General features: G+C 32.5%; 2 protein-coding genes across 2 annotated transcripts in view; both read right to left on the bottom strand.

The window, feature by feature from the left end:
• Positions 1 to 2294, bottom strand: part of LOC131854486 (uncharacterized) — a 68096-nt gene extending 65802 nt beyond the window's left edge. The window contains exons 1-2 of the mRNA XM_059205615.1: positions 2176 to 2294; positions 1162 to 1286 (exon numbers count right to left, since the gene is read on the bottom strand). Coding sequence (XP_059061598.1) covers positions 1162 to 1286; positions 2176 to 2294 — 244 coding nt within the window. The remainder of the gene's footprint in view (positions 1 to 1161; positions 1287 to 2175) is intronic.
• Positions 2295 to 3953: 1659 nt separating this feature from the next.
• LOC131854270 (histone-lysine N-methyltransferase SETD1B-like) lies at positions 3954 to 15521 on the bottom strand. Its single transcript, XM_059205385.1, has 13 exons — positions 15249 to 15521; positions 13089 to 13355; positions 11299 to 12497; positions 10873 to 10990; positions 9457 to 9642; positions 8723 to 8904; positions 7723 to 7889; positions 7423 to 7529; positions 6782 to 6892; positions 6516 to 6604; positions 6045 to 6129; positions 5469 to 5598; positions 3954 to 4999 (listed from the first exon to the last, which is right to left on the bottom strand). The coding sequence occupies exons 1-13, from the start codon at positions 15410 to 15412 to the stop codon at positions 4973 to 4975; spliced, it is 2832 nt and encodes a 943-aa protein (XP_059061368.1). The 5' UTR covers positions 15413 to 15521; the 3' UTR covers positions 3954 to 4972.
• Between the last annotated feature and the right edge of the window lie 701 nt (positions 15522 to 16222).

Genomic DNA, 16222 nt, shown 5'->3' with positions numbered 1-16222 from the left:
ACACTAGAGGTCTCACGGGCATCATAAAATACATATTTTCTAAAAATTAAGCTTTCCATCTGGCGTGTAAAAATTAAACTTAACAATTTACATAGACTTTAATTTCTCCTTCAAAATTTTATATATTTTTGTTAATCATAATAAATACTATAATACTACAATATTCACTGTTGTAATAATGTATTATAGGTATTTAAATAAAATGTTATTGCATATTTTAGGCAATGAAATAGGTACATATAACGCTAATTGGAATCCTTATACATATTTAATTACTAAAGTATCTAGCAATACAGGATTTATATTATATCTACCTACATATATACTTATATAATATGAAACCTCTGTTGATATTTGAACAATTTAGGTATATAAAATTTAGGTAATGTCCAATCTATATTGTATTGTATATATACCAATAGTGGTACCAGTTATTACATCACTTTTAAGTATCTGCATACATTTGATTTAAAAAACACAATTTGATCAATTTTTTTATACTACAATGGTGGCATAGACGCATGCGCCTAATCTGATTGTAAGCGATTAGGTACCTTTCCAAGATTTAACCTAATATACAATAGGAATTAGGTTAAATGGTGGAAATAAAATTATAAATTTAAAAACCTGCTACTTCTACGAATTTCATCAAACATCAGTCTATTTTACAATTATCTGTACAAAACTGTCCTTCACAAAATTATTGAAAACATTAACAGTTTCATACATATGTAACACTGTTTGAAACTTGCCAAATAATAATGTTATGGTGAAGGTGACACTTAACATGGTCACATTTCAATGACAATATTTCAATCCTATGTCTCTTGCATTAATTTCACATCCAGTTACAACAGTTATCCCAGATGATGAGATTGTTAGAGTCGACTTTCGATGTGGTGAACGCAACACTTAACGTGCTCGTTTTTTACTAGATATTGCACAAATTTGAATCCAACATGGCAAAGAAAGAGTCTACAGCCGCCGTGTCTTGATATAATTATTTAACAATCAACACCCGACATCATAACTGATGTCGGGTGTTTTCTTCACCGGACAGTCAATCAGATATAGAAATTGACACATACAGCTTATTTTTGGTATTGGCCAGATTTTACGTTAATTTTAAGTTCAGAAACAAATTAATAAATAAGAAATTACCATTATGAACCAATTCAGAGATGTTTGAGTCGGAAATGCATCGATCACTGCTCCTCAATCTCCGTCTATCTTTCCTGAAGTAGGCCCAGGGGCGAGCCACTGAAGATCGGATTATTTTGTTGAACCTTTGAAAGAATATTTTGTTTTGTGAAGGGTTATTTTATACAAGAACCTTGGGAATGTAACATACGGCAAGTCTGATTGTAAGCGATTACCACCGCTTATGCATTCTTTCAACACCAGGTATATCACGTGACACTTGCCGCCCCATGAAGTAAACTTTAATCGAAGTTTTAGAAAAATCTGTGTTGAGCAAATTTCGCCAAATAACTTAATCTCAGTTTAGAATGCGGGATTGCTTTCTAAAATCGGTGTGTAGATACGCAAACAATGATATGAAAGTTTTTATAGATAAATACATTATAATAAATACGTACTTCGGCATTTTAAATTCATTAAGTTTGTAGACTAAGTTTTGTCATGCTCTTGTACATAATTAGTGTATGAAAGTATTTAAATTGCAGAAGCACACAGTTAAGACATTTGTTCTGACACTAAGGACACGGTCAGAAATATAGGATACCGAAGATTTTTATTAAATGACTGTCTGACCCATATTCGTGAACTGTAAAATATGTCAGGCGCTACAATCACATGGAAGATAGGTATATATTATTTTAAAATAATATTCGTCATGGCGGTGATGATAGATGTATACAGCTGTACTTATCGAATATTATTTTTCAAATGAAAAGAATTAATTTGTATATACGACCTATACCTATATATTAGGTATTCATATAAAATAGCTGGATATTCATAATTCTAACCTAACCTCACGCTGAAATTAATGTATATATAATGTAATGTATATGTAATGTAAGAAAATGAATGTATATATAATTATATATTTTACTTCTCTTGTATTACTTCTTCTACTGTTCTATAATAATAAAATTATAAGGCAAGAACATTAATATTATTAGTTGACTTTACCTAGAGCTAGTCACTTACCGTTTCAGTGGAGTATCACTGGATTCTGATGATGAACTTGATGAAGTTGATGTGTCACTACTTGTGGAATTCAGATGGTGATCGTACACTGTGAAACTAGCACTCTTCCGTACCGTCATTTTAATATTCAACGTTATACAACAAAAAACTAAAATGTTTACGATTGCCGCGATTGTTTTTCTATACCTGTCTCATGTGTAGACATCACAGAAGTCATTGCGAAACTAAGAAATTATTTGAGAATCTGAATGGAATACACAAGTTCCAAACTATTTGTCACTTCGTGTCTAAAATTAAACGAAGTTTTAGCTCAGTTAGTACGACGTTTACCGAGTATTGGAGCAAGGCGGCAATTCGGGTGAAATTGATTCAGCAACTAGGTATGAGATCAGATTGAAAAATCGTTTGACGACTTATACAAGAGCACAAATTTTCAACAATAACGAAAATTTCTTCAGCTATACTCTTGTACAATTAGCACACATAATATATAGTCGTACCGAAGAGAACACATATGTATTACTGATCAAAACACGTGAATATAAATTAGAGCAGTAGTAGGTATTGTATGTAATATTAGTAGCAATTTATCTCGGCATTAATTGGTCGTACGATAACCTGTATATATTTGTGAAAAAGTATAGATATCAATGGGACGTCAATACACGACAAAATATTTACATCGTAACTACTTACCTATATAAATACATATGTGGACATATATCGCAGATCAACGACTTTTTGCAAAACAACTTGTAAGTAAGTTGTATAGGTACCAATATATCGCTTATAAATAGTTTTATTTCATTTCAATACTTAAAATAAATTGTGATTTCTACAAGTTTATTAATAACGAACTGATTAGTTCCATAATAGGTATATAAGTCCACTCCACTTGTATATAAGTTATACAAGTGAAGGAAGTAAGAGCAAGAGAGATCATACTCGTGGTAGATTTTTAATATTTCATCACCATGTACAACTGCATTGCGTAAGCATATTACCAGCAAACAAAGTTATTTTTTGTTGAGTACCTTTTTTTAGTAGACCCATAAGATTTTACCCTAATCTGTCTCGTTTATTTTTGTGTTGCCCTATTTGTATATACCTACCAGTTTAAAGTTTATGAGTGAACAACGTACCTAAGAAGAACTCACACAGCAACTGCTGAGACGCTAAATTCTAAATAGAACCTAGGGGAATTTTTATAAATGGACCATTGATATGTCAGGTTTACCTCCACTCGGTAACCATTTCCTCAAAAATATCATATTTAATTACTGATAAATTTCCACTAAGGGGTAACTGACCAGACTTCGTATTCATCTTATCATTCTCCACTGAAGAAATGAGACGACCTAGATTGAGAAGACTCTCAGTACACCCAGGGCGAGTGGTCTCTGATATTTTTTCCTACGTAAGTGCCTACCAAGCATAAGCTTTGGCCCGGGGGAATGTTAGTAAGGGGATAATTTCATAAAATCTAAAAAACCTTCTTCAAACCCATTTTCAATTTTAGATTAGCATGTCCTTATTTATTTTATATAAAAAATAATAAATGATGACACTCTAGAATTAAAAATAAAGAGAAAAGTTTTACATGTACTATAAGGTTATAGAGGCTTTCAATTTAAAATAAAAAATGTCGAAGTTTTATTAATTAGAAGTGCTATTTGTAATGTACACTTACAGTACAATATATAGGCCAACAACATATAGCCAAATTTTTGGTGATGTCATGAAAGAAACATAAAAATATTTTTTAAATTTTTATTCAAGGTAACAACAGATAATGCGGAATTTAAAAATTAAGTTTATAAACTAAACATATCCTAATAATGTGCTATGTATTCTATTAGCCATTACGTGTTTCAAAAAGTTACGCAAAATAGTATGTATTAGTTTAATTACTTATAGAGATATTGTAAATACTTAAATTAATTTTCCTATAATAGGAAAACATTACTTGGAGCCATAGATAAATTACGTAACACCACTGTCAGTAATAATTGAAATGTGATTTCACAAACCCTACAGGGATAAGGTCCTAGATTCAATGATTTTTTACTCGAACTTTGCGACTCCTCCAATCCCATCTTATAGAATGACACACTTTGGCAACAAATGAGGGAGGGCCCCGATTAACATGTGGCTTAATTTATTACCATTTTACAATAAGTTCTCTTTTGCAAACTTCTCAAATCATAAATGCGGAAGTTTTTGTAGATTAAAGTCCATTACGCCAAATCTAATCACAGTACAATGACGTGGAGATAATACATTGGAATGACAAAACACCAATTATTTTTTTCTGATATTATTATATATAATTAACAGCGCATTATAAAGTCTCGCTTATGTCATACCAGTCTTACAATCTTAGAAAATCGTTTGGCAGTCAAATTTTCTTCGGAATACACAGCTTTGTGTAAATACTAAAGACTGTGTAAACATTTTTTTCTATTTTAAATGTGCATTGACCTACCCAATTATGGTTTGTATATGTATAGTACACAATAAAACTGTCATACCTTTTACCATAACCATTGCGCATAAAACAACAGTTTTAATAATTGTCAGATTGGTATATGTTACAGTTTGTTATAATTTCCAAATAATATTTGTTATATTAACAATATTGTGACAACTACATTAAAATTCGTGTTACCATTTAACAATTATAATCTTAGAGTAGATACATTTGTCTATCTATACAGATTAATGAAAGGACACAATAAAAGCATTATTCATACATTGTAATATTAACTACATTGTCTAAAAGAGGACTAAAATCTTCTTAGTAATAAGGTCTTCTTGGATTGTTCTGAAATAAATAAAATGTATGGTTATATAAAATATCATTAAAAACAAAGTAATCTATTGTCGGTAATGTATTATATTTATGTATCTATTACTAAAATTAACAAATGCCTTGGCAAAATAATATAATACATATTGCAATTTATATTCAAACAGATGTTTGCTACGGATGTTTGCTTACAATTAAGCCTCATATTTATATCCTAAAAACAGTATTCAATCCTTTCCATGACATGAAATCCGAAAGAGACAACAGACATTCCATGGTCAAGGATCACAAGCTGTTAGCTTGTGATCCTTCACAACAGACTTCATTTGATTTGAAGGAAGTGTTGCAATTCTTGCGGTTAGAAGACAGTCACATAATCTGAACAACATTGTATACAAAGTACCTAATTTACAATTTTTTATTTGTATAACGATATGGGTGGCATACGAGGACAAAAAATGTTTAGGCACGATGTTAGACTTACCAATGGATTTGGCCTGAATCTATATGCAAGCATCATTCTTTTCCTGTAAGCGTCAAACTCGTCATCTTGGGGCGACACGATATCTGATGCTGATGCCCCAAGACCAAGGTTCGCAACAGGCTGATTTGCCCTGTTTGCATAGAAAAACAGTTGTAAAATTTTACTAATTGCTACACTATAGTGAAAATAATAAGATAATAAAATAATAAGGAAACTAAATAAAAATATATTATGTTTGTTATTACTGCCACATTTTCATAAACACTTATCAAAATGACCATGTAAGTACATTAATTAAAACTAAGTATAAAAAATGTGTGTAAAGTATGTACGTATGTACTATGGAGGACGATAGGATGAGCATGAAATAAGGTCATTTAAACTATGGTGGCAAACTTAGCAGGAATTGAAATCGAATTCCAGGGCGAATCGCGTGGAGGTCGAAGTGACATTACTAGAAATGGATCCATTAACATCTCCCCTCTATCTATCGGCATAGGCAATTAGCCACATTTATTTCAGAGTGTCACAGCATACCAGTTATCTTGAATTTTACCCGTTAGCTTTTTTACTTACTTGTTCACAGGCTCAACTATTCCAGTGCCTTCTGCACCAAGTCCTTGGCCCTCGCTCCAGCCAAGTTTTTGGAGCATTTTGAAACCTAACAAAAAAACATTAAGTTCAATATAAAGTTACAGCCAAATCATAACATGATGCGCTGCCCGCAAGCAGTTAATTCGGGTGAAAGTTATGATGAGTTAATTGTAAGGCATGATTTATCTATGTATGTAGTAAGATCAAATTTTATTCACATCAAAATGTACTGAATTATTACAAAATTTTATTTATTTAATTATATAGTATGTAATATACAGTTGTTAAATACATATGCGATAAATATGCGCTATTGATCAGGCCGAGGGCCGGATGCGGCTCGTGAGGCGACATGTTTGACATGACGGTACTAACGTATACGTTAAATCATATTTCATAATGATATAGATTTATATATAGGTATATATGTATTATCATACATATCATACATACCAACGTTGTCCTCCTTTAGTTTAAATTCTTTGTAATCACTCAAATCTGGCTCCTTGCCACTTTTGAATGCTGAATACTTTTCCATGAATCTGTAATAATTGATATATGTACATATAGCCAATGTTTATAAATTACTTTAAAAAAAGAGAAGCTCTTCAAATATTATAAAGGTCATTCTGTATAAGTAATATGTTCCTTATAGGTAGTTAAATTTTGTAAAACTTTCGAATTATGTATTTTATTTTAAAAAATATATTACTAATTACTTTTTCAGTTCCTCTGGTGGTAGAAAATCTCCAATGTGATGCTTCCCGGCAGCCTGTTTCGTCAGTTCGGTTGCCCACCTCTCAGTCGCATTCATCTCTCTCGCACGTAACCTGAAATTTATGTAAAAATTTTAGTTCCATTAACTTATACATACGACAGCCGAGGATCTCTCCGCCTATCCCGATTTGACGTGAAGATTAATAGATATACAACTTGACCCTCTACAGTATTTATTATTATAAATGTGGCGTTCCATCTATAAAGGAAGCAACACCCCCTTTAATTATTGTAGTTCCACATTCTATATAAATATATTTCATCGTTCCTTCTTTTAACATCTACGTATTTTATTAGTATTCCATATAATAATATTTATGAACTTGTCACGTAAATTACTAAACACGCATAATAATAATAAATTACCAGTTTTAAAAATAATTAATAATGATTCTTCATGCATTCTTAGTCAATGAGTAAAAATTTTGTATAATTATCTTATTTTTAAAAATAGCTTTTAACATTATTTAATTATTTTTATTTTGATAGAAAGCCGCTTGAGTTAAGAGAAAAATATACTGTAAATCGTAATATAAAAAAAATATAATGTAAATAGAAGTTATAAATATGTATTAATACAAACCTGTGCTCCCATGTGCCTTCTGAGGTATCTTCATCACTGTCATACTCATATTTATGTTTTCCAGCAGCTGCTAACCGTTCTACTTCTTGTCTTTTCTTCAACATGTCCTATGAGAAATATTATATTTATTGAGTGTGGTGGCCTATTGTTTACGATCCTATTTAAACCCAAAACTTTGAGATACAATTGAACATGTCAACTATTACGTTCATTATGACCTCAACAACTGACATTGCTTCTACTCCATTCGCGATAACAGTCGTGAATGTTAATATTAATTTATTATTGTCTACATAATACCTGATATAAAAGATTAAGTTTGAAGTTGTCTTCACACTTCTTCCAATCCTCAGGACTCAGATTAGTAGTTCCATAGTTTGTTACCGCATATTGCATCAAGGCTTGATTGTTACGATTCACATTTGTTAGTTTTAATCCATCTTCATCAATTTTAGCTAATTTAGGACCTGCGGTTACATGAATAATTTAAACAAAATATATGCATAATTACCTATTACTTAATTATAATATTACTTATGAGTAAAACAAAAAAGATTTTGTACAAAGTTGTATGTGTTTCCACCACTGTCTCACCCAACTTGCTTTGTAATCTATGTTTTGGTTGAAAGATTAAAGTTATATTACATGGAGACATTAGTTCTTAATCAGATTAAATAGCAACGCAAGGTACATGATAACGTGAAATCCGTGGTTCCAATCATGTATGCACCCAACGGATGTCGCTTACCATCAGGTGCGTCGTCAGATTGCTTAAGATTCCAGTTACTTAAAAGAACATTCTTGAACTTGTTAGAATAGATACCATATCTATTCTAACAAAGATGGTTTCTCCATAGAAACCATCTTTAAATATATTAATTTTACTTATTGCAGCAATATTGTTATTGTTAGAGACATTAAGTAGGTAAACAAATTATTATCTAGTGTTTCTAATTATACTTCTATAAATAAATATATAAAGAACTATGGATAATTCACACAGCCACCTAGTCTCAATTGTAGTTATGTTTACCAAACAAGTGAAAAAAAGTATGCAGTCACAAAACAATAATGTATTTACATATTAATTTTGAGAATTCCTACATTTAACATATAAAAATGATATATTAGATATCTCTATCTATAAAATACTCATGTCAAAAACATTTGCAAAGAACCCCTTGCGTAATGGCTTGACGGTTCTTAAATTATGAGTGTATATTCACTAGGTCTGAAAATAGGACTATAAACGGAATATAAAATACTACTTAAACATAACAGCATACTTTAACTTTAATACCTGTGGGTAATGCAGTCGGTAGTGGCGCCATCAGACCTGGGGGCTTGATATCTGCCGCAGGCGGGTCTTCACCCCAGCGTGATTTCTTCTTCCTTCTACGTTCCCTCTTCGAGTCGGGTTCCTCGTCGCTTTGGGAGCTAGTTTGCTCCCGTTTGACACCGTGTTGGTCCCAGTTTAAGAAACTGAAAACACAACCATGTCATTTGATCAAAATATATTTAACAACTTCTTTATGATTAATATTCATAAATATTTGAATCTTGTTCTAAGTTCAAGTTAATATACAAGTACTGACTGTAAAACAATCTTGAATTTAACTATTTCATTAACAGGTTAAAGTAATATTATTAGAAAATGTTACAAGTTTAGTGTATATTTGGAAGATAATGTTAGCAAATTCTGCAGCTTTCATTTCAAAAATTCTTTCAGCATTAAGAACGTTTTATTTTTGATACATAGATTAACATCAAAACAATTCATCTGGACGGAATCGGAACAGATGGCAACTCATTGCTATATAAAGATAGCTCCGAATCTTATCAAGTACATGACACTAGCGACTCGCCATGGTTTCGCATTAATGCAATTATTGAAAATAGCTTTTTAAATTACTTAAAAAAAAAGTAAATTTTAAAATCGTTTACCTAATTATTTATTGAGTTTATATATGACAAAAATAAAATTAAATGTTTTATATTATATTATTTATTTAATTATATAAAAATATCACTTACTTATCCCGTTTTTCATCATTCATATGTCTGCTTTCACTACTCTCATCATCCTCCAAACAGAACTCTGGTTCATATTTATCCTCCGGTTTTACCTCTTGTTTAGTATCCATGGGTCCTTCATTTCGCATTTCGATCACTAGTTCTCTGAACGCCTTATACTCGTTAGAGTTTGTATTGTGTAGAAACCTGCAAAAACGTCCATAATACAATATTCCGAAACCTAAAGAAAATAAATATTAAGGATTACTCTTCAGGTTTAACAACCTGCAAATATCATAGTGGAATAGAGGAATTAGTCAAATTAGATATCAAAATAGAATAGGAAATGGAATTTCCGCCGTTATCATTTATGTAATTGTCTTTATGACCCACATATCTATGGCCCCATATGGGTTAAATAGTTTGTTTTTGAGCAATAAACGCCAAAATTTGTGAGGATTGCTACACAGATAATTCAAAAACAAGCATTAACTGTTATTTTAAAACAGATTTAATTATTCTATACTTATTCTTATTACTGCGAACTATTTAATACAGTGTACGAACTATATAACAGTATTACACCAAAATATACTTAGGAATTATTATAATATAATTCGTAAAAAAATATAAGATTAGAAAACTTAAAATCGAATCGACGTTGACATTGAATTTTTTTACGTGAATAGAACCACGTTGGTGGTGGTAACCATTGCCTATATACATGAACAGCACTGCAGACATAATGTTACCATGTGACGCACGTGGTACTACTCATGCGTTGCCTTTCCGAAGGACAAAAACGTCATGGCTCTCTATCTGTAATTTTACTAACTTATCTCAAGCAAAACACATCTTACAAAAGACGCAGGCGACATTTTATAAAGACTAACTCAGATTGTATTTTAAGACAGGCTTAAATTTTCATGGAAGTTTGAACCCCAGAAAGTACAAAAATGTAAAAGGATTAATAATTGCCAGTTACATTGACATCGGTGATTTTGAGTGGCATGGGGAAAACTATTCTAATACAATAGTAACAATAAGATTTTTGTCACAACATATGGTAATTTTGACCATTTAACGCTACCAACGTTACATATATACTTAGTGAAAGAAAATTTTATTATCACTTAAAAAAAAATTGTTGTGAAGCCACATTCATGATTTATAAGAGATTTCTTCATTTGCTATCTATACCTATTATTAATAAAAAGAACCTATTATAAATTGGAAGATTTAAATCAGAGTGGAATTTAGCCTTTTTTTTAATTAAAACATTCTCATAAAAATGTAAGCCATAGATATTCTGGTACAAAACACGATAAACTCAACAATATTCCACTAATAATTTAAAGGAAAAAATATGATTGTAATATAAAAAGAATACAGCACGTATCCTCCTGTTGGAATCAAAACTGGTTACAGTGGCATTACCACATAGTTTGATCTTGTGAGTGTATTGCTTTCAGGACATTTTCCCAGTGGTCACCGTTGCAGGCGACTTCGCTGGCTGCACGCTGCACTGATGGCGGGAACGTATCTGCAGAGAGAACTGCACACCACGGGTCAGCATTTTGTCTTTTGGCCACGCGTACGACCCGCAATAACTCAGTAACTAAGTGATATTTCTACTAAGAGAACACAAGTTCTTTGATTAATAATTCAACTTGTTTTATACATTTAGTTTGTATTTGTTATCAATGTGTTTCTGTCATAAATTATATTAATAGTAATTAATGTACTAACAGAGAACTTGTCACTCTCTTAGCTTAAGAACAAAGCCTTTATACAATTATTTTATTAAATATAAATAATAATATAAAGGCACATAATTAAAAATAATGAATCAACAATTATTACCTTGAGAAGTGTTTGGTGGTACAGGTATATTTCCAAGATCTATATCATTTGGCTTTGGTATATTAAGAGGGAGTGACATAGGTGGGGGAATATTTTGAAGCTTCAAGGGTTCAGGTGGTGGAATATTAACTGTATCTAAAGCCTTAGGTTCAGGAATAGTAGGTAGGGGTACAGAATTTTGTGCTATAGATTTTGGAGGCATGAACGGCACATTAGGGGGGCCATTTCCATTTGGTCCAAAATTTGAGCCATTGGGACCAAAAGGAGGTCTGGGGCCCATAAACGACCTGCCATTATTATTCATAGAATTTGGTGGCATCATTGAATTAGGAGGGCCGTTTGGACCCATAAGCGACGGATTAGGAAACGGCGGACCGAAAAATGGAGGTCCATTTGGTCCAGGTCCGGGCATATTAGGACCACACATATTGGGAGGCATAGGACCAGGCCCACAAGGTCCACCAGGGCCATTTGGGCCCATAAAATTTGGTGGCATTGGAAAATTAGGAGGTCTCATAAAGGGAGGCATCGGAGGCATGTTAGGACCACCAGGGCCCATCATGGGGCCTGGACCCATATTAGGAGAACCTCCCATGTTAGGACCCGGACCCATGTTAGAACTCGGTCCCATGTTAGGACCCGATCGCATATTAGGACCTGGACCCATAATTGAACCCGGTCCCATCGGGCCGGAACCCATAGGGCCCATAGGTCCAGGACCCATTGGACCTGGACCCATACCAGGGCCCATAGGACCAGGACCCATAGGTCCATGGCCCATTGGACCAGGCCCCATTGGTCCAGGACCCATTGCTCCAGGCCCCATTGGTCCAGGGCCCATTGGTCCAGGACCCATTGGTCCAGGACCCAGTGGTCCAGGGCCCATAGGTCCAGGACCCATTGGTCCAGGACCCATTGGTCCAGGGCCCATAGGTCCAGGACCTATAACTCCGGGTGCCATTGGACCAGGGCCCATTAAGTTTCTACCATTATCAGACTCATCATCAGAGCTTGGGCCTCCTTGCCTATTCCATTCACTATGGCTAGTTTCAGAATTTTGGTCATCAGGGGGTCTAATAGGAATTTGCATTAAAGGTATGATAGATTTGTTTTCAACAAGTTGCTTTCTGTCTTCAATAACTGGAGTCATTGGACTGTGTGTACGGTTTCGACCTCTGTCGCTCCATCTCCGTTTGTCCCTGCATTAAACATTTTACACAACATTAGATACAATTGTAGGGAACTCCTAGACGCATTTCTATATTATCGTTAAATTAAGTCATTGTATTTTATTAACACAATATTTTTATAGCTTTCTATGAATATATCACTGTCATACAAGTCCTATATTTTTAATTATCCCCATTTTTCTTTCATTAAGTCAAACTTCTCACTCATCAAGTATTATTAGATACAGGGAGGTATCTAATATTATCTCTAACAATCATTATGAAATAAAATTTTATTCAAGTACAATGACCAGGTTAACATATTGTATATACATGTATAAAATAGAAATAATTTCAGGCAGTTTCTAAGATTTATATATTAATTAATTTTTTTAAATGCACTTAAGTACACTTCAAATAAGTTAAACTTTCAAAAACCCAGATAAATACCAATTGTACTAATGTAAATTATTTTTATGGCTACTTTTCAATTGTGTATCTTTGATGTTTCCATCCTAGCCTCCAATATATAGACAAAAAATAGTTTTGGGGTTCTAAATACTACATACTAATTATATTTAAAAAGCAAATAAAATCTATTATGAATTCCCTATTACCCACCTTTGCCCTCTATCAATAGGTCTTCTTCTATCATCATCATGAAAAGACTGTCCTTCATCATAATCCTTATCATCCCTAGAACATTCTTCTTTAATTTTAGCTATTTTGTCTGCTTTTCTCTCATCCTCATTATTTTTTTCTTTCTCCTTCTCTTCTTTTTCCTTTTTATCCTGTTTTTGTTTCTCTAACAGTGCTTTGAACTGGCTCATAAAGCTACCATCATTTGAGAAAATATTGTTTGATCCTTTCTCATCCTTAGCTTTAGGGCTAAAATAGACATTATAATGTGATATATACCATATTATAATCTAGTTGAGCTCAGTATATTACTACAGACCTAAACATACATTTGTAAATGCAAACCTTAAATAAACAGCCATTTCTATCATATATTCTTTTATTATGGAATAGTAAATGTTCAATGAAATAAATTCTGTTCACAGATCCAAATATACCGAAACAGTAGATTTGGTTTGGATAAGATACCTAGTATCATTATTTTAGGCAATTATTATTATATACATGAACAGCACCACATACTTCATATTATCATGTAGCACTCAAGCATTGCCATTACAGGCAACTAAGATGTCTTGCCGCTTACTCAGTAATTTCATAGCCTAAATGTACCATACAACCGAAACAAAGGAACACAGAAACACAGCGCAATGTCAAAGAGATATAATAATAATAATAATAATAAATAGAACAGAATAGAAAAGCAATCATTCAAATAAACTTAATTTAAGCACTTTTGAATAGTCATATTTTTTTTTATCTACCACTAGTTTGGAAAGCTGTCTCATCACAAGAAAAATGAGCAAGAAACTTTGTGTTCCTCTTTTAAATAATCCTTGTAAGTTTACATTTACAAGTTAAAACATGAATACAAACTACCAACCAACACTAATTTATTAGGGTCAAATATAAATATACAATAAGATTAAGTTATAGTGATAAGAGCAGACCAGTCCCTGCAAGGAGCACTCATTCACGAGTATTACGGACGAGCCACCCATCACTGTGTTTGACCATATTTTAGGGAGCCCAATGACCCGGCCCACCACGCCACCACTAGTCTGGACATTTTAGTGTGCATGACTACTTATTCAAATTCAAATGAATCTGTGCTGTTTTAAATAAAAATAATAATAACCCTGGTTAACCCTAAGTTCACACTGCACCATCTTGTCCCAAGTAAATAAAGCTTATATTATTGGTACTAGATAACTAATGGATTCTATTAATTGAATACATTTTTTTAAGTACATACTTTTGACAATAGTCCTGACACCCTTAAGGACCATAATTCTGTGCCATAATTAACACTACTCTTACTTATGTCCACCAATCGCATTAAAGGAAGCAAGCACAAAAGATGTTTTGTTAATTTACAATAGACTTGTATAAGACAAGCAAATACAACATCTGGCAACTTAAAAATAAAAAGCAAATAATATAATGTCGCTCAAAATCAAAGATGCGAAGCATTCCTACTGCTTTCAACAGCCTTTAAATAAAGGAAGAGGTACACAAATGTATTGTTTCCTTTTATATTCTTTTAACCCCCAATATTTTTCTATGTATAATGTACTGGTAATTTTCTTTTATTTTATTAAAAAAAGATTTAAAGAAATATATATTTTGAGTGAGTATAGTGGTTTATATGGTGACTATAATAACTAATATATCCCAACAATCACTATTACTACATTGCTCCCTATGACTATATCAAAGTCTCTGCCATCATACACAATTAAAATACAGCTTACAAAGCAAGCCGCCGGGTGTTGATTTAGGGGGGATTGAGGTCCCACCCGCACGTAAGGAACGTGGATGTAAGGACCCAAGCAGAAGATTTTTCACAAAGTCTATATCGAAAATGTCTCCTGCCTAAGACTTTTTTCATTCAAATTGTCATTTTACAAAATTTGATATAAAATATACAATTTAACTTTCTTTTGGAAATAAGTAGGCCTAAATATAAAAAAGAAAAAGGGTAGAATTTGCTTTATCCTCCTTACGGTCGAATTTTTCATTTTCTCATTTATGCAAGATTTATACCGAATGAGTGTAACTATGTCCAATATTATTAATCACTGCGTAAACTTAATTAATAAAGATATAAAAATTAATAGTTTCACAGTGGTAAATATTTACTTAGACAATTTGGCTTGAGCGGCGAGAGCAGTAGCTTGTTTCTGAGCCTCTAGCTTTGCTTGGATCTCCATCTTTTTTCTTTCGATTATTTGCTCTTGTTTCGACATTTGAGCCCATCTTGTACTTAATGCTGATTTATTTTTACTATCCTTGAAATGAATCATGAGTTTATATTTTTAATGGACTATACAATTGAAGAAAGAATTTTTTCTAGTAATCAACGAAATGTAAAAATTATTGATATTAGAGATGTGTCAATTCAAGTAACTAACTCGTGTTAACTCGAGTTGAATTTCTGAATTCCTCAAAATCGAGTTGGGAGAATTCAAACAGTAAATGCACGAATCAAATGAAAGAGCGAGAGCATAATGTGGTCGTTGCATTTACCAAATGAAAACGACAATGAAATGAAGTTTTCCGATCATATCATACAATTTCACAATATTGACACATTAAAATCATTAAAGTAGCATTGTCATTATTTGTCGTAAAGACAACAACTGGTGTAAATAACAAACAAATTTTTAAGTACACAGTAGGTACATTTTTATAAATGCCAGGACTTAAATGGAAATTTCTTGTTAGAGACATTTTCGAATCGCCAGTGAGTCAACATGAAAAATGTAAAAAATGCTAGGATTCGTTTTAAATATGCAGGAAATACGATCTCATTATTGAATAATATGTGGTGCATTTAGGGATAGCGCGCGGCAACACCGTTGCCTAGCGACAGTGGGGAACGAAAAATAACAAGTCTGATTGGGACCTAATCGCTTCTGTTTATATATTTCTCATATATTTAATATTCGTATATTACAGTTAAACCATCCAACCATTGTAAATAACGCAAGTATATACATTTGTACATTGTCACCACTAGATTCATTATTTCATCTTCCTCCACCTGTCGCTGCCCGTACCAGACGAACACAACATAAATAATAGTGGTAACAATCGAGCCACTAAAAATATTT

Source organism: Achroia grisella, unplaced genomic scaffold, assembly GCF_030625045.1.
Source record: "Achroia grisella isolate CSIRO2021 unplaced genomic scaffold, CSIRO_AGI_Agris_v1 utg1186, whole genome shotgun sequence".
Lineage (NCBI taxonomy): Eukaryota > Metazoa > Arthropoda > Insecta > Lepidoptera > Pyralidae > Achroia > Achroia grisella.
The sequence above is the reverse complement of the archived record's forward strand: the minus strand, read 5'-3'. Positions and strand labels throughout refer to the sequence as shown.

Excerpts from the sequence above, each read along its gene's own strand:
- LOC131854270 (XM_059205385.1), bottom strand. The coding sequence starts at position 15,412 with ATGATTCATTTCAAGGATAGTAAAAATAAATCAGCATTAAGTACAAGA. Across the intron at positions 12,498-13,088 it reads CCTATTGATAGAGGGCAAAG|GGACAAACGGAGATGGAGCG; the intron begins GTGGGTAATAGG and ends TGTTTAATGCAG. Across the intron at positions 6,605-6,781 it reads CCACCAGAGGAACTGAAAAA|ATTCATGGAAAAGTATTCAG; the intron begins GTAATTAGTAAT and ends CAATTATTACAG.